General features: G+C 45.2%; 1 protein-coding gene across 5 annotated transcripts; it reads left to right on the top strand.

Annotated features, from left to right (window-relative positions):
- Window positions 1–284: 284 nt before the first annotated feature.
- Window positions 285–27251, top strand: NACC1 (nucleus accumbens associated 1). Of its 5 annotated transcripts, none has more exons than XM_081184819.1 (6): window positions 285–1326; window positions 18675–19644; window positions 22518–22691; window positions 24236–24365; window positions 24618–24715; window positions 25125–27251. In XM_081184819.1, exons 2-6 carry the CDS (start codon window positions 18705–18707, stop codon window positions 25382–25384), a joined length of 1602 nt encoding a protein of 533 aa, XP_081040945.1. In that variant the 5' UTR covers window positions 285–1326; window positions 18675–18704; the 3' UTR covers window positions 25385–27251. The 5 variants fall into 5 exon arrangements, with proteins under 5 accessions (XP_081040945.1, XP_081040941.1, XP_081040942.1 ...); XM_081184815.1 differs by lacking the exon at window positions 285–1326 and adding an exon at window positions 1722–2186; XM_081184816.1 differs by lacking the exon at window positions 285–1326 and adding an exon at window positions 1725–2186 and having other exon boundaries at window positions 22521–22691.
- Window positions 27252–27687: the final 436 nt, after the last annotated feature.

Below are 27687 nucleotides of genomic sequence, written 5' to 3'. Positions count from 1 at the left end.
CCAGCCAAAGCTGATGGAATGTGCTCCACACCACAGATGCTGTCTGAGCCTTGTGACAGCAATAGATGCAGAAGTACCCCCAAGCTGTGCACCTGCGACTGCCCTAATCCACTGAAAACTAGCTTCCTTTTGAAACTACCGTATATGACAGTGTTTACAGCACTTTAACATTAGCAAACGGGTCCTTGCCCAAGCCTTGCATTCTACTTTTAGACAAGGGGCAAAAGGGAGATGAAAGCGTAATGATGTGTATGAGCAAGAGAAGTTACTTTTTTTTCAGCTGAGCATGAGAACAGAGGACTGGCTTCATCAACTGTGTTTGTGCCCCTGGGAATTCAGGGTGGAGGAAATGAATAGGCAATTTTAAATGCTCAGTTCTGTATCAGAAAATTATGAGAATGTCTTCAAAACATGAAAAAGTGCTCTTTTGTATTGAAAGATGTTCGTACGGAATATAACATCATTTCCAACTCCTTTTTTTCTGTCAATTGTCTGAGTTCATCCCAGTGTTGGCTTTGGGGAGTTGCTAGGTGCCTTTAACATTTTGTTCCCCGTTCCAAGACTCAAGCCTGAACTTTTTATTGTTATTCAACTCCGTTTAATGACGAGTCTTTTGGATTTGAGGATTTCTAAAAGCTTGATTTTGTTTCAGTCAGGATAAAGTGAATGACTTGACTCAGGTTTTTGGGAAACTTCTGTGTGACTCACGCTGTATGTAGTTGACTTGAGAATTAATTCCGGGCAAACGGTGCGGGAAGAGAAAAGCTAGCTCCCTTTTGTTTTCATTCGTCGGAGGAGTTTGGAGACAAGAACCAAACTTGGTGAAATTTATGCGCCTCTAGGCACAAATCGGGGATGATTCCGCCCGTCATCCTGAAACCCTTTCCTTAAATTTTATTTATTTTAATTGCGGATCCTCGGATTGGAACGTTTACTTCCCTGGGTTAAATACAGAGCTTCTCCTGCCAGCTCCAGGGAGATCACTCGCTTCCAACTCTCGGGGAACAAAGTCAGGCTGGCTGGCAAGTTCAGAAGCAAATATTTCCCAGTTCCAAGGCAAAGGGAGAGGAGGGGCGAGGGAGGGAGGGAGCAGGAGCTGGCTCGGAGCTCCGCTAGCAAGGCCTGTGGGAGCGCAGAGACGGAGGCCTGGCTTGGCTGGGCAGAGCACTACAGCGGCTCGCAGGCTGCTCCATCCACCAGCTCGGCTCTCTGCTGAGCCTGCCTAGGCTGACAATGAATGGCTGCTGCTAGTGCTGCTTGGAGGGCTAGGGGAGCAGAGCCCCTCCATTGAGCGACATCTCCTCTCCCCCCCTTCTCTTTGCGCAGGTGAGAGCCACGTCGCCCCCCTCCCTTCCAGGAGACCTCACCACTCCAGGGTCGCCCCCCGCCCCACTCTGTTAAGTCGGGGCACCCACCCGCCACCCTCCTTCCAATGCATGCACCCCTCCCCCCATTATCCCGGGTGTTTAAACTTTCCTCGCCCTCGCCAAGCAGCCTTCTAACCTGACGGGTTCGCCCAAGGGGGGCGGCGGGAAAGGGGATCCTTAAAATAGCAGCTGTTGCCTGTGCCGATTCCCCCCCGGGTGGGAGAGGCCCCCCCTTAGCAGCCCTCCCCGTCTCTCTCTTTCCCCCACCCTCCCTCCGTCCCCCTCCCTCCGTTGCACCCCAAACCAGACCCCAAAGGAGGACCTTTGCGCCTGCCTTCGGGGTGTGGAGGGAGAGAGGAGCTGCGCCCCTGGGCTCCCATGCTAGGCCTCCCTGCAGTCGGTGACCCCTTAGCAAAGTGTGTGTGTTTGGGGGGGGATGTCCCCCTAACCCCCCACCCGCCTTCGTCCTCCTCCTCCCCGGACCTCACAGGCAACGTGGTGGCGCTCGCTGCCTCTCCCCGGCCTGCGCCTTCTCCTCCGCACAGGCTGGCTGGCCGGGAGGGAGGGCGCGGGCTTCCCCTCTCCGCAGGCCTGTCCGAAATCCCCCGACGTTCCCTGCGGGGGCTTTGTCCTGCTCCTCCTCGTCTCGCTCCCCCCCGGGCCCGGCCGCCTAGAGGAAGGGCGCAGCGGCGGGGCCACCCTCGAGGGAGAAGTTTCGAGTGGGAGCCCCTTGGCATTGCCAGGCGAAGAAGGCCTGGCCGGGCGGTTGGCTTGGAAACCCGGAATTCGGTGGCTTTCGGAGGATGCTTTTGGGCCACGGTGGGGGAAGGGGCGCGGAAAGAAAGCGGCAGGGGAGAAGAGAGGAGGAGGGGCGCTTCCCTTCCTCCTCCTCCTCCTCCTCCTCCTCTTCTTCCAGCGGGGGGGGGAGGAGGTGGGGAGGGGGCAAAATGTTCCTTTTCCTGCAATGGGACCTTTCAGAGTTTAAAAATGGGGGGGGGGGGTCAGGAAAAAAGTTCGAGAAACGAAACTTCAGAAACTTTCACTTGTGGGGCAGCAAAAGTTAAGATCGATACTGGCTTGAAGAGACCAGGCTGGGAATGGGGGGATTATTAACTGTTTTGGGTGCACGTTCACTCGGAAATTGCAGTATTACTCTCTCGCTGAGATTAATGGGAGTTTACTCCCAAACATAGACTTGGTTTACAACTTCCTAGGGTGGCGGGTGGGAAATTAAAGTTTTCAATGGTTGTTTTGGAAGGGGTGGGATTATGAGTATTTTACTTAGGTTAACTCCTTATGCACGTGGTAAGGGAAGGAGAAGGTCACAGTGTGGCTCTGACTTGAGGATAGTTTTTGTTCTCTTGAATATACTTGTGGAGGTGGTGCAGTATGTTCCTGATAAATGAACATTGTAAACAAGTTGCCACTGAATAGCTCACCATATGTTATTTGTTTTCTTAAGTCTTTGCTTTTCTCTCTCTCTCTCTCACTGGATTCCAATTTGGCCTTTCTAAGTGCCAAGTTTATTCTACCAGAGGATACAATTGTTGTCTTGTCAACTTGTGACTTCATAACAGAAAAGAGTTGTAGTGTTATTTTTCATAAGCAGGCGAGCTATTCAAAAATAGTGCATGACAACTTTGCAGTAAAATTGGCTCTGAAAAGAGGAAGACCACAGGTATATGGCATTGTATACATTGTTAACTGAGCTCCTCAGAAGGGGCTCTAAAAGTTAGGTCCTGCTGTAAATTGCAATAACATCTTATATAGATTAAGGCTTCAATAAGAATATTCTGTCACAACTGAGGTCTGACTAATGGGAGGGAGATAGTGCACAGACAATGGAACTCTCCTCCAAAGATTACCTTACTGGTACTTGAAGCTGTGTATTATAGTTAGCAGTGTTGTTTAGTGTTGTTTAGAGCAAGCCACAGTCCAAACCAAGTTCTGCTTCTAATAAGTTCTGCACAAACAGATAACAGACTCTTGTAGAACAGCTGCATGTCTGTCTATTCAGAAGTAAATCTTGCCAAGTTACATGGGGCTTCAAAGTAAATGTTCACAGGATTGCTGCTTTGGATCTATTTTATTTTTTCCCATATACATAAATTAAAATAAACATGAGCATCACAAACAATAAACAAACAATTGGAGTACAGAAGTGGTCATTTTACAAAATTATTATGACTTACACAATCATTTAAACAGGTGTTGGTTGAGCTCCAGCAGACTCACTAGCCCTCCTGATGAATCAGTAGGGAGATCATATTTTTCAGAAACCCCATTCATATTATGTATGGCAGACAGGTGTCAGTGAGATGGTCTTGGTGAGTCTGACCCCTGCTGAGTTGCAGTGTTGGGTCAGTTTCTCAGAGAAAACTGTCTGCTGTGCCTTTGATATATACCCCTTAATTGTAAATCTGATTTGAGAGGCCAAGTGCTGTGCAACTTCCATTTATGCCACTATCAGCAGAAAGATTTTAAGATCCATGTGTAGCACTGAGCTCTTCTGTTCTAAGGGGTTGGACAGGAGGGCTAATGCTGAGTCTGGGATGATCAGATGGCACAAAATATCAGCTATTATTCCAAATATATTCTTGTCAAAAGATTTACTCCCTGGGGCATGACAGTCATAGATGAATTAAGGAACCATCCTTCTTGCACCCTCTTCAGCAATGAGGAAAGGTGACACTGAGGAGAGATGGCACTGTTAACTCAGTGAGGGCTGACCGCAGTATAGTTCTACTTGCAGATTTGAGCTTATCTTCCCTGAGCTTGGCAGAAACCCTGTGAAGTCATGCCATCACTATACTAATGACTTGTAGCTCTACTTCTCCATAACATCTATGTCAGTAGAAGCTTTGCATGGTATCCTTCTGGAGCAGCTGTCCAAGTTAGGGGAGGTAAGCACCGCTTTGCAGTGGTTCCAATCCTACTTGGATAGTAATTTCCAGAGGGTGATACTTGGGGAGTGCTTTTTGCCCCTGTGGAGCCTTCAGTGTGGGGTTCCTCAGAGTTTGATTTTATCCCCCATGCTGTTCAACATCTACATGAAACCACTGAGTGGGGTCATCCAAAGTTTTGGAGTATATTGTGAGCTGATATGCTGATGACACATCTGCAGGTGTGGCAGTGGAGGTGTTGGACCGTTGTCTTGCCTTGCTAATGGACTGGATGAGAGCCAATAACGGAAGCTCAATCCAGATAAGACAGAGGCACTGTTAGTGGGTGGTTCCCTAGGCCAGATAGATGGGAGGTTGCCTGATCTTGATGGAGTTACTCTCCCTTTGAAGTGGGTATGCAGCTTAGAGGTACTTCTGGATCCGTTGCTGTTGCTTGAGGCCAGGTAGCTTCTGTGGCACAGAATGCCTTCCAACAGCTTTGGCTGGTGGCCCAGCTGCACCCCTCTCAGGACAAGAATAGCCTAACTTGTGCTGTCTATTCTCTGGTGACCTCTAGGTTAGATTACTGCGGCATGTTATATGTGGGGATGCCTCTGAAGATGGTTCAGAAACTTCAGCTGGTGCAGAATTCAGCAGCTAGGTTGCTCACTGGGGCAAAATGACTTGAGCACTTGCTGCCAATTAGTTTCTGGGCCCAATTCAAAAGTGCTGGTTTTGATCTATATACCCTTAAACGGCTCAGGACCCCAGCACCTCAAGAACTGACTCTCCCCATATGAATCGACCCAGACCCTGCAATCATCACTGGAGGCTCTTCTTCATATGCATCCTCCGCAAGTCCAGAGGGTGGCAACACGAGGAGAACAGCCCTTTTGTGAGCCGACCTTCCACTTTGTGGAATGCTCTCCCCAGGGAGGCTCACTTGACACCTTCATTACATATCTTTAGGGGCCAGGTGAACAAATTCCTCTTCTCTCAGTTCTTTGGTTAATTATGCCTTTTAAACTGTGGGAAGGGGTTATTTTTTGTTTGTTATTATGTTATGTATTTTTGTGTTTTTATACTGTAAACCTCCCTGTGATCCTCAGATGAAGGGTAATATAGAATCATCATCATCATCTGGAGCCTTCTGTGGGTACAGTGGTGGAGTGGATGAGGGCCAAAAAGATAAGCTGGAATTCTAGAAGACGGAGGCACTTTGAGTTGGTGGTTCTTGTGTCCAGGAGATTGGCCATTTATCTGTTCTGCATGGGGCTGCAGGGGGTCAAACTGCTGCCTTGCTCTCCTCGACCTCACCTCCCTGCATGCTTTGGCTTTTAACTCTTGTTCATCTGTGACAGAGCGTTCTGGTTCAAGCAGGTGAAGATTGAGTAACTGGTTCAGCAGACCTGAACCAACTGGTTCAGTTTCAGTTCATGTATGAAAACTTACTTGTCATTTACATATGTGGAGATGTTCAGCAGTGCAGTATTGGATCCTGTTCTTAACTCTGTATGGTTACACATACTGGATAGAAAAACTGTGCAGGAGTGGGGCGGATACACAGGCAAAACACTTGGTGATCTGGATTATTTATCCTAAGAGATGTAACAGGAGTGAATTGATTCCTTTTAAGAATTATGTTCTCTTGGTGGTTTCCACCCATCCAGCCCCATGTTTCTGGATTCCCTCTTTATTGTCTCATGGAGAATAAGGACACTGGGAGGCTGCTGGACTATGTACTTGCTGTCTGGGTCCCTTTAAGCCTAATTATCACAGAAGTAGCCTGTTTGCCAGGGATCTTACTGTTTAATCAACAACTATTTGCATCCTGACCCATAGGTCAAAGGTTAGAAAGATCGGGGTTTGACCTCTTTAATAGGGACACAGACTGCTGCAGTGCTGAACCATGGGGGAAGCATTTTGCAGTGCACATACATTTCTTCCTCTCCCTGCCTATTTCCTCCACTGACCTGTAAAGTTTCAGTCTCTGTCCTGCCTCCTGCTTTCCAGACAGAGGGCAGGGTATCGAGGACAAATCCAAAATGTATAAAAACTCTCCCAGTTATTGGTTTCATATATACATGGTAAATTCTGGTTGTGGCAACTGCATGTATCATTGCAGTGTTGTTGTTGGTGTTGTAGTTTTTAGTTAGAACCTTATTACCTGAACTGTAATGAGTCTAGAGGGGCTTGTGTGTTCTGTTCATTTTCATTGAAAATTTTCTGATAGTCAAAGCAATAAATTGTTGGTTTGGTGTTGAATTTAAATCCCTAGTTCTATGAAATTGCAGTGCTCCAGATTAGCGGGCTCCGGCATCCATTGTGATCTTTGGGGATGTGACGCTCTATTGTAAGGAGGCATATCTGATGGCAACCCTAACTGAGCCTGGGGTATTGTCCTATTCAGTGGCTGTAGGGCCAAGTGCTGGCAGAGAGAGCTTAATGTGTTAATATGGTTATATAATGATGCATGTTACCAAAATAAATTGCAGATGCATTTGTACGTTGAATATGATTTTCAGTTTTGGCCGTTTCATCTTAAAATTGTGGAACTGGAAAAGATGCAGGGGTGGGCAGAGTATAGAAGGCCTTTCACATGAGAAGAAAGTAAACCTACTGAGAGCTTTGGAACAGATAACCAACACCTAGGTGAGAATATGAGTCATTTCTGCAAATCACAGCTAGATTGGAAAATCTGTTTTGTTCTTTCACTTATAATAACTGATAGATTCACTTATTAAATTAACACAACTGCCCTACCCCCACGGTACAGTTGCCCTGTGATACTGCTTTGCTACAGACACAGGACAAAGAGCCAACATATAAGTAAGTTCAAAAGAGGACAAGAGCAATTTATGAGTGATAGAAATATACCGGTAGGCAGATGCCATCTAAGATGATCGGGGTAGTGTGTCATTTTGCTGAAAGAGTCCGTAGTCCTGAAATTGCTGAAGGCTGAAAAGAATACAAGAGCAGGTTCCTTATTAATAAGCTGAGCAGTTAATGTTCCCTGTAGCAGATTTTGGGCACACCCAAGATGGTCATGTGTACATTTGCCCTAGCCTAGACACTTAGAAGAATTCTGCTGTAACATATGAATAGTATGGTTATGCAAGAGTAGGAGAGTTTTTTTAATGTAAGAAAATAGTTTGAGGTAAAACATGGATCATGGAAGTTGGCTGTGTTCCCTGATGAACAAACAAAAAGAGAGAGAGGAGGAATATTGGAATTTGACAGGGAAGAAAAACTAGATTATTTACTTTAGGAGATGTTTGTGACTTCCCTGTGATGGAATATACACATCTCATACAGACTTCTTAGGCAAGAAGGAATTTCAAAGAGGCTGGCAGAGTTTTCCCTCCCTGTGTGGCCAACAAGGAAACTCATTGGGTGATGAATGAGAGAAGGATCTTGTCGACTTTTTTTTTAATAAAAAAATAAACCTGAACTGCTGAGAGGTTAGTAGCCTGAGTTTTGATGTTGGTCGTAGAGGAGGACTCTTTTCCTCCATGGCCAGCATGGATATGTAGGATAATAAATGATAATAATTGTGCAATAGTAACTTTTGTAAACTTACTTGTATATCCTGCCATCCTCCCAAGCATTTAAACCTGGCAATACCCAGCTACCATAGTTTGTCCTTGGTGGATGAGTCTGTCTGGAAGAAGGATGATCTTAAGAATACAATGAGGATGCAGGTGTGTTTGGAGTCTTGGATGAAGAACATTAATAGAGTGAAGCCTCTGAGTGGCCCTATAATGTCTCAGTATGAGCTCATGGGCACAGGTCAAGTTGTCTACGTATAAACAAATAAGGCAAGAGGCAGTTCAGTCACCAGGTCTGCTGCTGGTTGGTTTTTTCCCCAGGTTCTTTGCTTCTACTACTTTGGTTCCTGTATTGATTCAAGTGTAAAAGGAAGCCTCAAAGTCCTACGCATTAATTTGGTTCCTGTTGGCTTTGCCAGAAAGAAAGGAAGAAAGGTAGAAGAGTGTTGTGTCGGTGAAACAGTGAGGCATTTGTTTTATACTCACAAAGGTTGTGTAGTCAAGGGAGATCTTATGTTGTTGCTGTGACAGACTTGGGTTTTATATACACAGAAAGAAACTTGGGACAGGAAGAAGCTAGGAAATATTAAGGGCTGTTGAATTATCTTTTGCCAACCATGGCTGAAGTTAGCATCATTTGGGGGCAGGGGGTGAAGTCTGGTGCTCTCACATTACAAAATTTAACATCTACTTGCCTTATCCTCTTAAATAACTTACAGCATCTCTGTGTGTGTTCTGTCAGTAACAAGGAAATTAACAATCTTAAATAGTAACTTCTAAGCCTGGGAGACAGAAGCAAAAATACTCTTCTTCTTGAGTTGTGCTATGGTCACTGTCACTAAAGTATCCAAACACAAAAAGTTCTGTGATTTACGCTGCCTGCATAACGAAGAGACCAGCCCAAGTGCCAGCAGGCTTGCAATCCCTCATATACATGGCAATAACTTTCTGAGGTTACTAAATTGCTCAATGTTCTTAGAGCGCTTCTTTAGCAGAAGCATTGGGTTTCATGAGAAAATGCCTTTCCTTGTTAATCTGCATGGCCCAATCCTTTTAGTGCTTACTTAGAAATAGTACCACTGAGTTCACTACTCCTTTAAAAAAAAATTTATTCATGCATTTTCTAATTTATGAGTTCACTACTCCTAAGTTAAGAGTTCAGTTAGAGCACATGATTATCTAGTCCAGTTTCTTGCCTCCAACAGAGATCACAAAGCTCAAAGCAGGGCATCGTGGAGAGAGCCTTCCTCTGAAGTTTGTCCCCTAGTACCTGGTAAACTAGAGAGATACTGGCTCTGAATATGGAGGCTCTGTGTTCACTCTTTACAGCTACTTCATTTAAGGCAAGTCATTTCTGGAAATAACTTGCCAGACTTGCTACTCAAGCCACCCAAGGACACAGGCTGATCAGACCTCTTGTAGGCTGTAAGCAGTTGGTACCTATCTGCAAGACTGAACATCTGGTTATAATCTTTGCTATGGGCCTAACCCTTGGGTACATTTCACAACACACAACTCCAAAGGAGTAAGGAATTTGGTATCAACAGAAGCTATCCTGCTTTATTGAGCAGAAACTCTTAATTGATGGAAGCTTTGGTCATTTGATTCCATGATATTGTTGGGGGTTAATGAGGAATTGTGGGAAGCTGCTGTGTTATGAGTCCCACGGTACTCCCACACCTTGCCTCCCATTCCCAATCCCAGCAGAAGCATGTTAATGGGTTTCCTGCCCTTGAGTTGTTAACATGTGTGATAAGCCTATGTGAAACTGCTCTCTGACTTACTTTTACTTTGGTTTGCTAGCATCCAGGCCCAGGACTTGATGTTAAGGCTGTCAGTTGAGCTATATCTTAATTGGCCTTTTGCTCACTAAATTACTCCAAAAAGAAAGCGAGAGAGAGAGAGAAAGAGAGAGAGAGAGAGAGAGAGATGGTCTCTGCTTGCAAGGCAACTTTGAGATCTCCTGGGGGCAAAAGTGAACTTGCTTTTGTGAGAGCCAGGCAGTGAAACTGATGGGGGAAATCATATTTTTTCTGATAAGTGTATCCATAGAAATGAGAGAAGTGAAATGTGTTAGCTCATAAAAATACTAGGTGAATGTGAATAGTTCCACAAACCATGGCTGAGTAACTGAAGCCTCATTAATGTGCTTGCTAACACTGGATTACTCTGAGAGCAGAGTCATGTTCCCATAGGGACTTCCTTGGTGGATAAGTGCTTTGCTGCCATAGCACAGAGCAGAATAACATACTGGAGAGGCTGTGATACAAGACACACTCAGCCTTCTCTTCAATCATTTCAGACTGATATGCCACTGATTTTTGCCCCAAACTATTTGCTTTCTAGATAGGAAATATCACTGAGATTTAGCCTTCATTTCTCTATTTCAGTGACTGGCTGAAGGTTAACAATGTGGGACTCTCAACATGGGAGTCACAGGGCCGTTACTAAGCAAGGTGAGAGCCAGTGCAGTGCCTAGTGCGTTGGGATTAGACTGGGCAGACGTGGATTCAAATCCCCGCTTTGCCACAAAAGTCACTGGGTGACTTTGGGCCAATCACTATTTCTCAGCCTAATCTATTTTGCAGGATAGGGGTTTGAAATTAGCAGGGCATCAGGTGCATTTTGTGCCTAAAGATTCTCCATTTGCGAGCACCTCAAAAAATCTGGGTGTCATTTTTTGCACCTGGCTGACACTCAGGGATTACTGAAATGTATGTGCTTTGAAGCCTCGAAGTATATGTTAAGGACAGTCAATATGTTAAGGTGTTTAACAATAAAGAGTAGAGTGTTATGAAAACTGAACCATGGTACCAATATTTTTATTGTAAACAAATTAAACATGTATTAATAATTTCCGCTAAGAATGTGATATTAACTATGTGTAACCTATGTGAATTGCGCATTAGTTTATGACTATCAAAATAATAAAAATAAAAAGTGTTGCTGACCCACCCATGGTGACTAGGCATTCTGTTTCGGCGCCCACAACCCAGGTCCCATAAGCCATTTGGCTCCTAGATTTTCTATCACAGTTTCTAATACTGAACTTGTGAGAATAAAAGTAGGGGTGGGGGGGACCACGTATGCCAACCCAAGCTCCTTGGAGGAAGGGAGAGGGGAAGAAAGGAGGCAGTTGCTCTGTGCAAATTCAGAAAGATCAATGTCTCACCTTTTAAAATCCTTTAGAAACCTCACTCCCAAAATGAAGGTCTTCCATAGGCAATTTATTGGAAAGGACATGGAAAGCCAGAGTTCCCCATTCTTGAACTCTAAGCTGTTTTAACTTTAACATTGCCTTCTCCCACATATTTCCAATTAAATTACTCCAGTTAACGGGATAGACTTTTGCCTAACCACACACAGATTTTAATCCTACATTCCTGCAGACTGTCTTGATATCTGAGCACTGCTAGGCATGAGGGATCCTTGGTCACACTGGAAGAAGAATCATAGGGGTTTCCCCCTGGCAGCCCCTGGGTCTTTTATTCCATAGTTCACTCTTGCTTTAGTATATAAATCCTCTCTGGTCCACTGGCTCTGTTGCACCTTCCCTTCTGAAGAATGGGGAGGTATCAGATGTCTAAACCAGGTGGCTAGCACGAAGGTACATAAGAGCAGAGGCTTCCTGAGTGACGTTAGAATAATGAGAGAGAGAGAGAGATTTCTTATACTGAAGGATGAGTTGTGAGTTAGTCCTGCTTAACAGCTGCTAGTTGAGCCCTAGCAAATGATAAGTTGATTAACTTTGACCCCTCAGTTGAAGAAACACACACATACACAATTCTCCAGTACTATAGATGGCAACCATTTGTCAGAGTGGGCCTAGTAGTTAATAATCAGTGAGCACCTGAAACTCTGCAAGAAGGATGGCTAACCCATGGCCCGAATCTGGTCCAGCAACTCACAAGAAATGGCCCCTCTAGCCCTGGAAACTTTTATCTCCCAATCAGATCAGGAGATCTTTGTTCTGTAGAGAGGAATCTCTAAAGAGCTGATACAGCATTTTTCTCCTGATTGAGAGATTTTTAAAATCCCTCTGCCTGCCCTTTAGAAAAGACATCTGAAAAAAAAGTCAGCGGGATCTTTTATCTCCTATTTCAGAGCTAAGCACCACAGTGTTGAGACTGGAGATAAGCCCTCCGAATTGAAGCTGTAGAGTCTACCTCTATTGTAGCTAACCTTTTAAATTCAAGGATAGGAATTCACTGGGACCTCCTGTATGCAAAAGCTGTGGTAAGAAACTGTCTGTAGGCCTCTGTTTTGGGATAGCAGTTAAAAAGCAAGAGTCATGACATGGGAGTTCAGTAAGTGGATAATTTAGAGCCTTAAAGGTTTTATTTTTTCCTAATCTAGTCAGATAGCTTTGAAAGAGGGAGAGTTTGATGAGGAAAATAGCACAGTTAAGGAATGGTTAACCCTGGTTCCAGGTTTTTTTGGGGGGGCGGAGCTGCTATTTAAAAAATAAAATATGTATTTCATTTAGTAAATTCATATCTCCATACAGGTAATACAAAACCCCAAAACAAATGTGTTCCATGCTTAAAGGCAAGCAACTACAGAGTTCTTATTTGGGGCACAAGAGTTCAGATTGTACTAGAACTAATAATGTACAAGAACTTATACATTACTTTGATTTTTTAAAACCCATAAAGTAATACTTATATATACACCAGCACTGAAGAGAATACAGTATGGTTCAATTCTGTTCGCTAAAAGATGCAAACTTAAGGTAATTCATCTGTCTTGAAAAAAGCATAATGATAGGTTTAAAACAGAAGTTGACTGAGTATGTTTTTCCAGCTAAGTGATACAGCCTTGCTGAATCAATGACTCAGTCGTACAGAGTTAACACAGAAGCTATAAAATATCAGAACTACTACACTGTCGAGTTTGAGTGCCTGATACACATATTTTGTGGTGTGAAATTTTCTAGAGTAGAAACTACCGTATTTTTCGCTCTATAACACCCCCCCCCGACCATAACACGCACGTAGTTTTTAGAGGAGGAAAATCCGTAGGCATGCCACCCGTAGGCATTCCCTCCATAACACGCACAGACATTTCCCCTTACTTTTTGGAGGAAAAAGGTGATTGTTATGGTGCAAAAAATACGTTATCTCTTCAAAGCCAAATACGTCCTAACAATTCACTCCGCTCCTCCTGCCTCCTAATAAGGAAGTTTCGTTGTCAATTTGAAGAATAAAGGTTAGGGCAAGGTTTAGCTTCATAGCAGCAAGCTTAAATTTTAAACTATTAATACACTGTAGATTTAACTACTCAGAAGGAAGTAAAGGAAGCAGTTCCATTTCAGAATTAAAGCATAGAATGTCAGCAGTGAGTGATGATGTCTCTGAAATACCTTTCCACTCTTCTAAAGTAATCTCTACCTCCAGTTTTTCTAAAATAAATGAAGGAAGGAAAGCTTGAGCATGCTTTCAGTAAGGAACTCCATGATCTAGGGCAGTTCCCCAAGGAGCGGGGGGCAGGGGGGGGGCTCCAGTTTCTGATGGATCTCTGCTAGAGACAGCAAAAGCTGCTACCATTTCAGCTCTTGTGATGAGAAGCCTGTGTTTTGTTTTCAGCACACCATTTTGGAAATCGAGGATCCAAATTATATTCCCTACCTCTTTTAAGGTGCTTAGAAATACAGTAACCTTCGAAATAAAATAGGCAAATCATCAACATGCCCCCTCAAAGGCAAATAAAACCCAGGCAACAAAAGCAGACAACCCCACCAAACAAACAAAAGTCCAAAAAGTTAGGCAAAATGCACATTCAGACGAATAGCTAAATGAAAAGGTAGACAAAGCATTCCAATGGGCACACCAAAGGCATTATGAGGAAAAGGAGGGTAGAATACCTTGATAATGCCTATATTTTCCAGCCAGTCCAAGGGACACCCATGGGATTTTTTTTGGGGGGGTGTTAAAGCCATTTTCAAAAATGACAGGGGCAAGAAGGCCTTGGTGAGTCCAAACAATCTGAGGTTGTCATAGTGTCCATGAGCACCACACTGGGGGTTCCACTAGCCTTACACTCATTCTTGTATTGTTCAAATTATTGCAGAATATGTCTTATTATGTAAACCAATATATCCTATCTGAAACAGAATAAACCTCTTAAAGATACATTGGACCAGCAGGTGTGATAGGATTCCCCCTTCTGCTCTGCCTCCTGCAGTCGCCCTGCACCCCCCCAATCTTTTCGAGGGTCCCCCAAATGGGGCCGGGGTAGGGGGCTGCAGAGGGAAGAAATATTAAGTCCCATTTGTGCAAACAGAAGTCTGTGAGCAGGTGGGGGCATTACAGTTAGATGTCGCCCACCACTTTTAAAACATACTACTAAAATAAGCTGTTCACATACACAATAATGGCGTAGTGTCTTTTTATTATTTTATATGGCATGCAATTAAAAAGGCTATACAGAATACCAATAAATAAGTAAAGCAAATATAAGGACTTTCAAGTCCCATTGAAAGCCACCGGATTTTCCTGGACGTCACTGGAATTTGAAAAGTGGAATTGCTGTCAGGTGGGGGTGGGGGGTGGATTTCCGAAAGGCGGCACTTTGTCCTGGATCTTAGGCAAGTCAATTGGAAAATCATGGTTTTTTAATTTTCGTGGTGTTCTGATTTTTACTTTATGAAATATGGCAACCCTATGTAAGCTAGACATAACCAGTTTTCAGCCCCATCTGCACTATATATTTAAAGCAGTGTCTTAACGCTTTAAACAGTTATGGCTCCCCCCTCACCCCCAAAATCCAGGGATGTGCAGTTTGTTAAGGATGCTTAGAGTTGTTAGGAAACCCCTATTCCCCTCAAGAGCTACAATTTCCAGAGTTCCCTGGGAAAGAGGGGTTGATTATTAAACTACTGTGGGAATTGTAGGTGTTTGAGGAGGATAGCTCAATAAAATTCATACTAGGGATTTTTCATTTCCATGCCACGCAGATCTGCAAGATTTTCAGTTTTTCAAAAATAGGCAGTTCTTCAAACTGCTAGTAATGTGGGACACTCAGTGTGACTCTGCATGGGAGGTAAAATGTGATTCCTGAGCTTCTCATCCCATCTCCAAATGCCATTTCAGGCACTGTTTTGCACCCAGCCTTTAGCATGCAAGGGGATTTTAAAAAGCAGCAGTCACAGTGCAGTATCTCCAGAGCTCATCTTGCGTCCGTCCCCCCCTCCTCTCGCTCTCTGCAGCCTCACAAAGTAATATGTTCCCTCAGTGCGCATTGTGACAGACACATTTTAAAACTAACTAGGGCACCTCTTCTCAGTAAAAATGTACATTCATTTTTAGTATTTAACATTCCACCCAGCATTAACTTGCCCCCACAGTTGGCAAGTGTGAAGGAATAAAAAGCACATGACTGTTTTGTCTGTTTTTAGCAAAAGCTTTCATTTAAATTCATAGTGTTTCTTATCTGCAGCACACATGCTGTTTGTCTTAAACAGACAATACCCATGATTCAAAGCTCCCTGTGCCCTGGGAGGGACGGATCCATACGCTCACTCTCAGGGTTCTGTCCCTTCTTAGAGCTGACAATAGAGAAGCCTCGCTGGGCTTGTGGATCAGCAGTGCTGGGTTGCAGCTTGTTTACCCCATGTGGCTGGCGGGGGGGGGGGGCAGAATAGCAAAAGCTGCCACTTCCCATTATAGTTTGTGTCTGCATGTCTCTTCCAACACAAGCAATGTTTCACCAGCTTAGACAAACAAACACAAACCTTTCCTGGCTAATGAAGAGCTATGTTTTAACCTTGTCACTTTTCCATAATCTGGACAGTGCTTGATAATATGAAAATAAACATCAGAGAAACGAGTTCTGAAGTTTCACATGGTTATGCTATAATACCTGTGACAGCTAACTGCTGAGTGTTATCAGCATCAGGCTAGTGTAAAAGGGGTGGATCATTCAATCAGGACGTTATGCACGTTATGTCTTTCCTGATTGCTAATAACCACAGGACTGTAAAAGGTTTATTATATGCAAATGATCCCTTGTGGTAGTAGGTTGCTGCTACAAGTAGAAGCAGTGTTGATCACTCCTTCTAGCACATTCATCATCCATGTGTGTCTATAATAATATACAATATATGCCCACTAACATACAGTATCCAGTGGTACCTCTGGTTACGTACTTAATTCGTTCTGGAAGTCCGTTCTTAACCTGAAACTGTTCTTAACCTGAAGCACCACTTTAGCTAATGGGGCCTCTTGCTGCTGCTGCGCTGCCGGAGCACAATTTCTGTTCTCATCCTGAAGCAAAGTTCTTAACCCGAGGTACTATTTCTGGGTTAGCGGAGTCTGTAACCTGAAGCGTCTGTAACCTGAAGTGTATGTACCTGAGGTACCACTGTATATGTCATTGGGTATTCTTCACATACCATCTGTTCATGTTTCTCTCTTGCACGAGGAGGTGCCCAATCATTGCATCCCTAATTTTGTTCTTCTTTATGGTTTTGAGCTTGCCAGTTGTTCATTTATAGCACAGTACTTTGAAAGGGGGAAAGTCCTGTGTAAGTCAAACACACAGTTGTGAAAAGAATACTGGCCGGCCAAGGATGGAGTAGTAGATATTCTACAGAACCACACTGAAAGATGTGCCCATTTGCGAAGGTTGCTGGAGCCATCTTGATTTGTCAATATTGGAATGTAAGCCCCACTTTGTTAATTGGATATGCACCACCTTTCCTGATACAGTTGACAGCAACTTACAAATATAAAAGAATACAGTAAAAGCAGTACTGTGCAAAAAAAGCAAACAATGAAAGCCAGCAATAATGCAATTTCAGATCAGTTGCAACTGGCGTATAATTTAGTCTGTCTGGTCCCTGTGGTCAGTTTGGATTTAGAGGATGGTTTGATTCTGGAAACAGAACGAAATGACCTTTAGGTTCTTTCAAAACCAGCAGTGCTCTCATCAAAAATTCTTGGAGGACAGAGACATTTCAGCCCTCAAGTGCCGATGCTTTGCCCTCATTGAGCCTCTAATCCCAGGATTATTATTTCAAGTTTTTTGTTTGTGAGCTACTAGGGTTATAGCCCATAATCACATTTGTGAGCTGTTCATTGGTCACATCTTTGCCCTCTATTCCTGGTTTACTGTCCTCTATGATATACTGTATTAGAGAGAATTTTAAAGGTGCTTAATATAAGCCCCGCTTGCCAAGTAACAATCAGGTGCTCAATTTTAAGGCTCCCAGTTGTTCCTTTTCAGTCGCATCTTTACAGGCTGCACATCTGACATCATATACAACATCAGGTGCAGGGCAGGTGGATTTAGTTTGGGGAAATCTGTCCCGAAGGCCAAATTAGGACCCCTGGCAAGACTCAATTAGACTTGTGGGCTGCAGGTTCCCCAAGCTACTGTTCAAGGCTAATCTGAGATCCATGTTAGATGTGGAGAGTCTCCTGCCACAAGAGGCTGGACTTAAATGGCATTCTGACTTCCCTTCTATCACTACTAATCCATGATTCAGAATATATGAAGAGCAACTATTTGAAGCTTAGCCTTACAAAATAGCCTAGCTAGTAGCTTCTGCTGAAAGGCTTCCTTTGTGGCAGAGTGTGCAATTCTGTTTTTCAAGTTACTGAATTCCTTTGCCTTTTCCAAGGCAAAATGTTGACGGGCCAATACCTGTGGAAGTTGCATCACATGTCTGCTATAACAACAGGGTGGATGCATGCTTTAAGGAAACATAACATTTTCTTTTAATGGGCTAGTCAGTCAGTGGACTTAATGCAGCATTTATTTTAAAAGGATGGGGTTGGGAAGAGTGTTGGCTGAGACGTCTGTCCTAAGCGCTTGCACCTCTCTGACCTTAATAACATAGGTACTTCCTCTTCTGCTCACATTACCTGGCCAAGAAAGAAACTTGTATATTCAATAACGTATCTTTGTTTATATCCACATTTTGGCCTGAGGCTGTCACAAGCTTGGTATCCAGACGTTTTCTGCAAGGAGGGATTATTTTCCTATTGAAAGTAGGCTTCCCTGTCTTCAAGACTTCGCCCACTCTCCATTAAGTCACTCCCCACTCAGGTGGATATTTTACCCCCCCCCCAGCGGTGTGTACAAATAATGCTTAATCAATGCAACCATAATGAAATTATTCCATAAACACAGACTTCAAAGCAGCTACAGTGGAACCTTGGTTTTCAAGCGTCTCGGAAGCCGAACGATTCAGAACCCAAACGCCGAAAACCCAGAAGGAATTGCTTCCGTTTTTGAACATGCCTCAGAGGTCGAACGGCTTCCACTGCAGGTTTTTCCATTTTTTCAATGGATTTTGCCGACTGCCCATTGATCCTTGGTTTTCGAACATTTTGAAAGTAAAACTGTCTTCCAGAACAGATTACGTTCGAAAACCGAAGTTCCACTGTATTTTATTTCCTGTTCCCATCCCGTCCACTATGCAGAATTCCAAACCCTCTTCTTGTTCCACTTGCGCCTCGCTTTGTTTTATATGTGGGCTGTTTTAACTTCCCTCCTGATGGGGAATGTGTCCTCTCTATGCCTGGCTTCATAGCATTCTTAGTTTAGCCAAAATTGCTAAGCCAGTCTTGCGCTTGGTGTGTCACAATACTTCTGACTACTGTAAGCTGGAAAAGATCTGTAATGGAATGATGTTGCCATTTCTAGAAACGGCACATAAAATAGTTGATTGGGTGGCCAGCGTATTTTTTCCCCTCTGCCACCTTTTCAAGGTAACCCTTCCTTCACCAGACAGTATGAAGGGGGACCTACCAGGGAGTAAAAGGAAATGGATGACCTTTTCTTCCCTTTCCCCGATGTTCCCCCTTTTCTCATATGTGCCTTTCCATGCTAGACCCATCTACAACCTCTCTGGCTCCTTCTTCCCTTTGCAGCTCACCTACCCAAGTGAAGAGAAGGAGAGGATGGCTCAGATTCTCCAGATGGAGATCCCCAACTTTGGTAACAGCATCCTGGAGTGCCTGAACGAGCAGCGATTGCAGGGCCTGTACTGTGACGTCTCGGTGGTGGTGAAGGGGCATGCTTTCAAGGCACATCGGGCTGTGCTGGCGGCCAGCAGCTGCTACTTCCGGGACCTTTTCAACAACAGCAAGAGCACTGTGGTGGAGCTTCCTGCTGCTGTGCAGCCCCAGTCCTTCCAGCAGATCCTCAGCTTCTGCTACACCGGCCGGCTCAGCATGAACGTAGGCGACCAGTTCCTGCTAATGTACACGGCTGGGTTCCTGCAGATCCAGGAGATCATGGAGAAGGGGACTGAGTTCTTCTTGAAGGTCAGCTCGCCCAGCTGCGATTCCCAAGGCTTGCACACCGAAGAGGCACCTTCCTCTGAGCCACAGAGCCCCGTGGCCCAGACCTCCACCTGGCCCTCCGGCAACACCCCCCTGCCCCTGGTTTCTCGCGTAAAGACAGAGCAGCAGGAGTCGGACTCTGTCCAGTGCACATTTGTGGTTAAGCGGCTCTGGGAAAGCAGCCAGAAGGAAGGGGGAGGCGGAGGCGGAGGTGGAGGCGGCAGTAACGGCAGCCGCAAAATGGCCAAGATCTCCTCGCAGCAGGAGCTGAGCGGGGGTAACCGACAGGCGCAGCAGCAGCAGCAGCAGCAACAGCAGTCTCAACAGCAGGGGGCGCTAACGGGAGGCAGTGGAGGGGCAGGCGTGGTCAGTGGCCCCAGCACATCAGACCAGACGAGCCCTGGTACCTCCAGTGCCTACACTAGTGACAGCCCCAGTTCCTACCACAATGAGGAAGACGAGGAGGAGGACGCTCCCGAGGAGGGCTCTGACGAGCAGTACCGGCAGATCTGCAACATGTACACGATGTACAGCATGATGAATGTAGGCCAGACGGGTGAGTGGCAAGGGCAGAGTGGTGACAGACAACATTCCTGTTCAGCTTCATACCTGTAGGAAGGGAATTGGTTCAAGTTGCCCACCTGTGATTTGGGGTTTTTTTAAAAAATAAATAAATCATTGCAGAGATACATTATGGGGAAAGTTATTGGAGGCTGAGAAAATGAGTGTTTTTAAATTGTGTGTTAAAACATTTAGATCTCACCCTTCTGGTGCAAGAGCGCCTCTCAGAGTGACGCACAAAACCTTAAAATCTGCAGTTCTATTAAAACAGCAATATAAAACAAATTGACAGAAGACACTGGGCCAGCAGTTGAAACCAAAACATATAAAAGCCGTTCAATAGAAGTCTGCTGAATTCAAGCAGTCTTCAACAACGGGGAAGCGGCAGTCTGATATCTCAGCTGGTTAGAGCATGGTGCTGATAATACCATTGCCATTTCGATACTTTTATGGGACGACTGTATATTCCTGCATTGTAGGGGGTTGGTAGGGCCCATTTAAACCCTACAAATCTGTGATTCTAAGTGCCAACCACACTTCACAGGACAAGGCATTCGATAAGCTGGGTGCAGCCACTGAGCAGGCCCCCATCTCTCATCCCACTCAAATGAATTTTCACTCTCCAGGGGAATCTGTGGAGTTGGATTGGCTCATTCTGGGCCTCTTCACGTTTCACAGCAGAAGTATGTACATGGTATTCATCATGTGTCCACTTCTGCCTGGTGAAATGTGAGGTGGGGGCACTGTCACCCACCCCTTCACACAATACACGGCGGAAGGGGCTGCAGTTGGCCTTGACACCCCATCTTGCTTCCATGGGTGTTCTTGTGGTGTTAGAAAGTTGCTGCTTTCCATATGTTAAGTAGTAGTGGAAAACTGCTAAGTATTTTAGATGGCATGTAGCTGCCTCTACTGTGTGAAGCACTCCCTGAGATATTGAAAGCTGCCCCTGGGGCAGAGTATCTGTATTAAAGAGTCATTTAATTCTCCATTTCTCACAGCCTGAGAATCAGGACTTGGAGGTGTGGCTTGCAGGGAAGAGAGTGGCCAGGGCTTTGAAACTGGACTCTAAAGAGGGAGCAAGCAAAGGTGGCCTGGGTTTTCTAGGGGTTAATTCCATGGGTGACTTTTACCTTGGGTTCTAGCCATCACTATGGCCTTGTATGTCCGTGTGGGATAAGGCTGTCTTTGTGCCTTCTGAGTCTCTCTTTCCAGTCCAGTTTCCCATGGCCAAATACTCAAGACTCTTGAGATTTAGTCAGCAAAAATGTGCACTGAAAAGAGCAGATGTAGCAAGGAACTTAATAAGAACTTAAGAGCTCTGATGGATGAGACCAAAGCCCATCTAGTCAGTGCTCACACAAACCAACCAGATGCCTAGGTGAAGTCTACAAGTACAGCAAGAGGGCAGTAGCACTGTCCTGCTCATGGTCCACAGCATACTGTCTCTCATATGAAACACATAGCCATTATGACTAGTAGCCATTTGCAGTCTTATCCTCCCATTATCATTTTTAATCCTCTTATGGTTAAGCTTCATAGACCTAGAACTATCATATATGCCTTAGTGACTCCTGGGCTAGACTACTGTAATGCATTCTACATGGGTCAACTCTTGAAGACTGTTCAGAAGTTTTGGCAGAATGCTGCTGCTGCTGCTGCTGCTGCTCAGCTGGCCTTCTTGTATAATATTTGTATAACATACTAAGAATTTCATAGAATCACACAATCGTAGAGTTGGAAGGAACCACAAGGTTCATCTAGTCCAACCCCCTGCAATGCAGGAATCTTTTGCCCAATGTGAGGCTCAAACCCATGATCCTGAGATTAAGAGTCTCGTGCTGTACTGACTGAGCTATCCCAGCAGTCACTGGCTGCTAATTTATTGCCTTAAACAGCCACAGTCCTGATCACAGGGAACATATGACCCATCTACTGAGGAGGCCCTGCTGAAGTTTACATCTTATATGTTCAGCATCCACAAGAAATCTCTGTTTGAGTTCTAGTATTCTAGAATGCCTTCCCGTTGGCTGTGCCTTTAGCCTGCCCCCCTGCCATCCTTTCAGAGGCAATTTAGGACTGTTCTAATCTTCATTTGATAGGTGACTCATTACTTTTGATCTACTCCATTTGTGTGTTTGTTGTGTTTGCTAGTTTAAAATCATTTGTGTTGTTTGTACACCATTTTGAGAAACGGTATATAATCAAATAATAATAGGAGGAGCATTAGTAAAAATGCAGTGTAAGCTGTAGTATCATTGTAGTTCAGACATAAGCCTTCTATGTAGCCTTAAGAAAGTTGCTCTTGTCAGCCTCACCGACCTCCTTCACAGTATTTAATAAGGCTATAACAATTCTGCCTAAGGGGGGTTGTTGTAAAGATGGCTGTGAATTTTTAGAAAGCACTTCGGGAAAGTGTCCTATAAATATGATGTACTATGCTCCTGACAGGTTCCTGCTTGAGATGAGCAGTGCAAACAGAAACATAAAATCAACCAGGCCTTATGGATTATGGATCTTTTGCCACCTGTCAGCATTTCATCTCCCTGCATCCCATTGAATAGTGTGGATCTAACCCTTTTCACTGACTGGAGATCCCTGTGGCAACAACAGCAATGAGCTCTCCCCACTTTCACTTTTATTGAAAAGATAAAAACACATAAGCTTCCAAACAGCTTTCTGTTCTTGTGAGAGGAGGAAATAGTGAGAGGAGGAAAAGAATTTTCTTCCAGAATATATGTTTGTGGTGGGATGTCACACAGGTATATACTTGTTGAGATTCCACAGCTTTAAGCTTCATTCCTTGCTTGCTTTTCACACGTTTTCTTCGTGTTTTCCCTCCTCGCCTCCCTTCTCCTTTTCGCCCAGCAGAGAAAGTGGAAGCACTGCCAGACCAGGTGGCCTCCGAGTCTCGCAACCGGATACGGGTGCGGCAGGATTTGGCTTCGCTGCCCGCTGAGCTCATCAACCAGATTGGGAACCGGTGCCACCCCAAGTTGTACGATGAGGGGGACCCAGCTGAGAAGCTGGAACTTGTGACAGGTAAGATAGGTGCCTCAACCTGTTGGAGTCAAGTTGGGGGGGGGGGCGGAGAGTGAGAATGTAGATTTCAAGCCAGTTGCAGTCAGGAGGAAAAGTCTGGCTTGCTTCCTAAAATTAATCCCAGTCTGGTGGATTAGGGCCTTGTTGGCAGAATGAAGTGGCAGATTCTCCCACCCCCAAGAGCAAGGTGATCCTGATTGTTAGCCTAGAAGATCCTTCAGGGGGGCTTCCTCTCTCAGATTAAAAACAACAACTAGTAAATCAGGTACCACAGCTCTCGTGGTTGCAGGTTGCAAGCAGTAGTCAAGAGGGTGGGGCTGCCTGAATAGCACCCTGAAGTAATGCATGTGTATGTTACATAGAAATTGACTGGGCCCTATGCATGCGCATGGCCTCAGAGTCTGATTAGGACTTGAGATGATCCTACCAGGGCATCCCAGCTTCCAGCCCCTTGTACCTTTGTTCCATGGCATTCTCTGATCAGTTAAAAGGAGCTGGCGGGGACCTTGCCATGCCCCATTGCTTTAGACAAAGCATACTCCGTGAGCACTGTTTCGAATTAGCGGGAAAGACTTCAAACTCTTGATCTAAAGACTATTGGAAAGAAAGCCAGAAAAACAGGAAATCAGTTTGTAAATCTTGTTTATGAGCTAATCCAGCTTTTGGCATTCCACCGCCCCGCACTGCTGCATCTCTTACAGGCTGGTGCCCAGCACTGGGATAGGAAGGAGAGAAACTGTGTTGGTACCCAAGCTAAGTAAGTCATATCCAGCACATGCTATATCCCGCTCAGAGCTATCTTGGGGGATTTGGTTCCTGCTGTTGGCCTTTCCTTTGCACGTGCCAATGTACTTGCTCTGTCTGCACTGAGGGGAGTGAGTTGCTCACTCTCCTCAGTGAGACCAGCAAGTCAAACTTTCCTTTCACACAGAAGTGAACTTCCTCTTTCTCAGGTATTGGTTTGAATCTGTCTTCCCAACATCCCCAATTCACCAAAGTTACTAGCCACAAGCACGTCCCCAAAATGTCCGTATAAAGTCGGCAAGAGCATTAGAATTGGCCCTGCCTGGATCAGGCCAATGGCCCATCCAGTCCAGCATCCTGTTCTCACAGTCACCAACCGGATTCCTTTTGGAAGCCTGCTGATGTTGTGTGCTCTCAAAAGCCACTTGTGCAGCTGTGTTTACACGATGGAACCAAACTCACCCAGGAGTTAATGACTGTTAGCCAACTTTGTGCTTGCCATAGTTCTACACCAGCAGTTCTCAACCTGTGGGTCCCCAGATGTTGTTGGATTACAACTCCCATCATCCCTGAGCTCTGGCCTTGCTAGCTAGGAGTGATGGGAGTTGTAGTTCAACAACATCTGGGGACCCACAGGTTGAGAAAGGTTGTTCTACATGGAGTTGGAAGCTGAGAATGGCTGGATGGATCCCATTATAATTGTTTCTTGTTGCTTCCAGAAAGCATCTGGTACTGCACACAAGTGATTAGGTGGCTTATGGGTCTGCACCCAAGTTGAAAGCTTGTTGTTTTCACAACAGGCCTTGTCTCTTTTCCCTGCCTAGGTACCAACGTGTACATCACCCGGGCACAGCTGATGAACTGTCATGTCAGTGCTGGGACACGACACAAAGTGCTTCTCAGACGACTACTAGCATCTTTCTTTGACCGGTGAGTGAGCCTCCCAGTGTGTAGGAAAGGGGGAAAGGCTCTGTTTTGCTCTGTTTCCAGCCCCTTTTTTTGCCACACCATTTCTTTCTGCTTTTGAGGCAGGACTTCTGGGCTTGAGGAGTCCTGCCAGAGCAAGAGGCGAGGCAGGAGCTGGAACGGCTAGGAGTGGACAGTTAAAGGTGGGTGGGTGGAGAACAATAAGATGCTGCTGGTAAAGGAATTAAATGCTTTCCCTTCCTCACCGCTTGCCAGGAACACCCTTGCCAACAGTTGTGGCACTGGAATCCGCTCCTCCACCAACGACCCTAGCCGGAAACCCCTCGACAGCCGGGTGCTGCATGCTGTGAAGTGTGAGTGTCTGCCTTAATAGATCCTTCTGTGGTGGGGAGGGAGCTTAGGAGTATATTATTACTGCTTTCTTGAAGGGCATGAGGTGGGAAATTTTAGCTGTGCGTCATATGGTCAATAGGCAGAATATCCTATTCCACCCTATTGGAGCACCCAAATCCGTAACGATTCCAGCAGCGGAAGCAAATACAGAGCTGGAAGCGGGTCCTTTGTCTCACTCCAGGCTGTGGTTTTAAGATTTACTGTGCTGTGAGTCATCGCAGGCTTCCACCAGCATCTCGGGGGTCTTTGCTGGCTTGGGCAGGCGTTGGTGTTTGGGTTCCCGAGAGGCAAAGAGCTGTGAGGATATTGATTCCCAGTTGCCGCTATAGCGACCCTGATCCGGGCTCATGCCCTTCTTCTCTTCCTCAGTTTATTGCCAGAACTTTGCCCCCAACTTCAAGGAGAGCGAGATGAATGCAATTGCTGCTGATATGTGCACGAACGCGCGGCGCGTTGTCCGCAAGAGCTGGATCCCCAAACTGAAACTACTGATGGCCGAGGGCGACACTTACACCACCTTCATCAATGACACTGGCAAGATGGAGCCAGACATCATGGGGGTGGAGCACAGCTTTGAGACGGGCAGCCATGACGGTGACGCAGGCACCTCCACCGAGGGCCTCCAGTAAAAACATGCCCATCTCTTTCCCCCGCCCCCAGTCGATGGTTTTTATTTCCTAATTTGATTTTTGTAGAATCGTTTTTCCACCTTTATTTCATTTCTTCCCACCCGTTGTTGGTTTTTGTTTTTGTTTCGGCAGAGGAGAAAGAGCATTGTGCCTTCTCCTTTAAAAATATATATATACATATATATATATTATTAAACATGGGCCTTGCTTCCTCAGGCGCCACAGGTAGTACGAGCTCAGAGGGGAGGTCTTGCTGCTGCATTGGCAGTTCTGGCTGGCATTTTCTCCCCCGTCCCTTCCCTCTGTCCTTGTTGTGCTATTAATTGTTCTTAGATATATATTTTAGTAGATTTTTTTTTAAAAAAATACCAAATCCATTTGCAAATGGAGGCCATGATCCAGGGAGGTCTTATCCCAGAGTGCTGCCTCTTTCTTCATCAGATCGGGTTCTCTCCAGACAGGGCTCTCTCTAACTTAGACTGATCATCGTCAAGCCTTTTCCTCAGGTTCATACCAGAGAGTGGGAAAATCCTAGTGCCATGATAAATGCGAACAGGGAAGGGACTGGACCCCAGTGCTGTGCTCATGTCATCTTGGCTTCCCTCCACTCTTGCCTAGGTATGTTCAGGTCTTGCACAGCGTGGCAATTCCACCCCTGCCGTTCTCAGTACACTCCCTTTTCCTTACTCTTTTTTCTCTCTCTTTCTCCCCTTCCCTCCCTCCCTCTCAGACATACCTCTCCCTACTTTTTCTGTCTTCTAGACCTTATGTACCTTCCCCATCCGTTATTTGCCTTGGAGGTTTTGACCAGCCTAGCCTACTGAACTGAGAACGTATACGGCAAATCTGTTTGGCAGTGCAGTCCTTCCATATTTTGAGTGGCACAGAGTCATGAAGGGAACAAGGAAGGTTCTCACCCCCGCACCCAAACCCAACCACCGCCCGCAAAAAACCCAAATTATACAAGCAGGTCTAATGTAGTTCTGATACCTCCAATGTTTCCTAAGCCTAGTGTTCTCTCTGAGGTGTTTAGTTTAAACGTGGGGTGCAATGTGCAAACTATTCACTTTCCAGCCAGTCTGTGGAACAAATAGCAGCACTGCTGATTGAAATGCCAACCTTTTCTGCCACTTCAGCTAAATTGGCTCAAATGTCACAAGGTTTGGGAATCAGGTTTTGAAGGAAGAGGAAAGCCAAGGGAGAAAGCATCACGTTCTTTTTTCCTAGGAGTGCCAGAAGCTACCCAGTATGCAAGGCTGCCTTTGACCTTAGCTCTCCTCCCAGCACCAGGTAATGAATCACAGTGTGAAATTTTGCCTCTTTCTTTCCCCTGCTCCATTAGTGATGCTTCCGAGTCATATTTGGTGCATAGCAGAGGAGCCAACTCCTAGGGGCCAAGGTCCCTTCGCTCCCCCCATAAAATATTTGATGTAGCCACACACACACACACACCCCGCAAGTTGATAGGCATTGTAATCCAAATAGTGTGTGTACACTAAGTCATGTCATCGATTATGCAGGGCAGGGTTTACCTCCCCCCCCCCCCATGTTTTATTCAAGTTTACACCCCTGGTGCATAATGAAGAACTCCCATCCTCGGGTTCATAGGGACATTTTGAGAAGGGAAGTACATTTAAGTGGGAAGCAAGCACATTTAGGTTCTACCCTGATTGCAGCAAAGCTCCTCTCCCTCTTCCTGCATTTCTATTTGTATGGTCTAAGATAACGACTTTGAATTACATTGCGAGAATCTCTCTCCTGGTTATTCTTACTAGAAAACAAAGTCTGCAATTCTCTCAGGAAACGGTTGGCCTTCCTTTGAGCAAATCAAACTGTGAAATGAGGCAATGGGTGGAAATCTTTTTTTTTTTTTTAAAGGAATTACAGCTTTTTAAAGAGGGTGGAAACTCCTGCCCATGAATTTCCAAGAGAATAAACTCCAGAGCAGTAGTTGTCCCTAGTAGCAAAAAGATGGCAAATGCTGTGACATCTTGGAGACTAACTGGCTTTTTAAGCTGGGCTGGCTATCATGTCGACTCATTGGTCAGTTGAAGCAGGCCTGGTCTGGGGAAAGTCCCGTTTCTCTTAAGGGAAGGCCAGCAGTGGTCGCCTGGGCTCAGGCCACTGTTTCTTTGTGAGGAGGAAGCGAGACTAAGCAGCCCTAGTTACCTCTTGTGAAATAACTCTCTTATAATTTTTAATAAACTGTTCTAGTGGGTAGTACCAACTCTGTGCTGGATATGTTACAGCCAGAGTTGCAACACTCAGATTCCACCACTTCTGATGTGGAGATCAGTAACAAA

The sequence above is a fragment of the Podarcis bocagei genome, assembly GCF_964188305.1.
Source record: "Podarcis bocagei genome assembly, chromosome: 2".
Lineage (NCBI taxonomy): Eukaryota > Metazoa > Chordata > Lepidosauria > Squamata > Lacertidae > Podarcis > Podarcis bocagei.
This window is presented reverse-complemented; position numbering and strand designations above follow the sequence as displayed.

What these genes read in the sequence shown, in the direction of transcription:
- NACC1 (XM_081184815.1), top strand. Translation starts at nt 1,746, where the DNA reads ATGCTAGGCCTCCCTGCAGTCGGTGACCCCTTAGCAAAGTGTGTGTGT. An exon ending in GAAGCTGGAACTTGTGACAG is followed by an intron (nt 22,692 to 24,235) that starts GTAAGATAGGTG and finishes TTTTCACAACAG; the next exon opens with GCCTTGTCTCTTTTCCCTGC. An exon ending in GGTGCTGCATGCTGTGAAGT is followed by an intron (nt 24,716 to 25,124) that starts GTGAGTGTCTGC and finishes TCTCTTCCTCAG; the next exon opens with TTTATTGCCAGAACTTTGCC.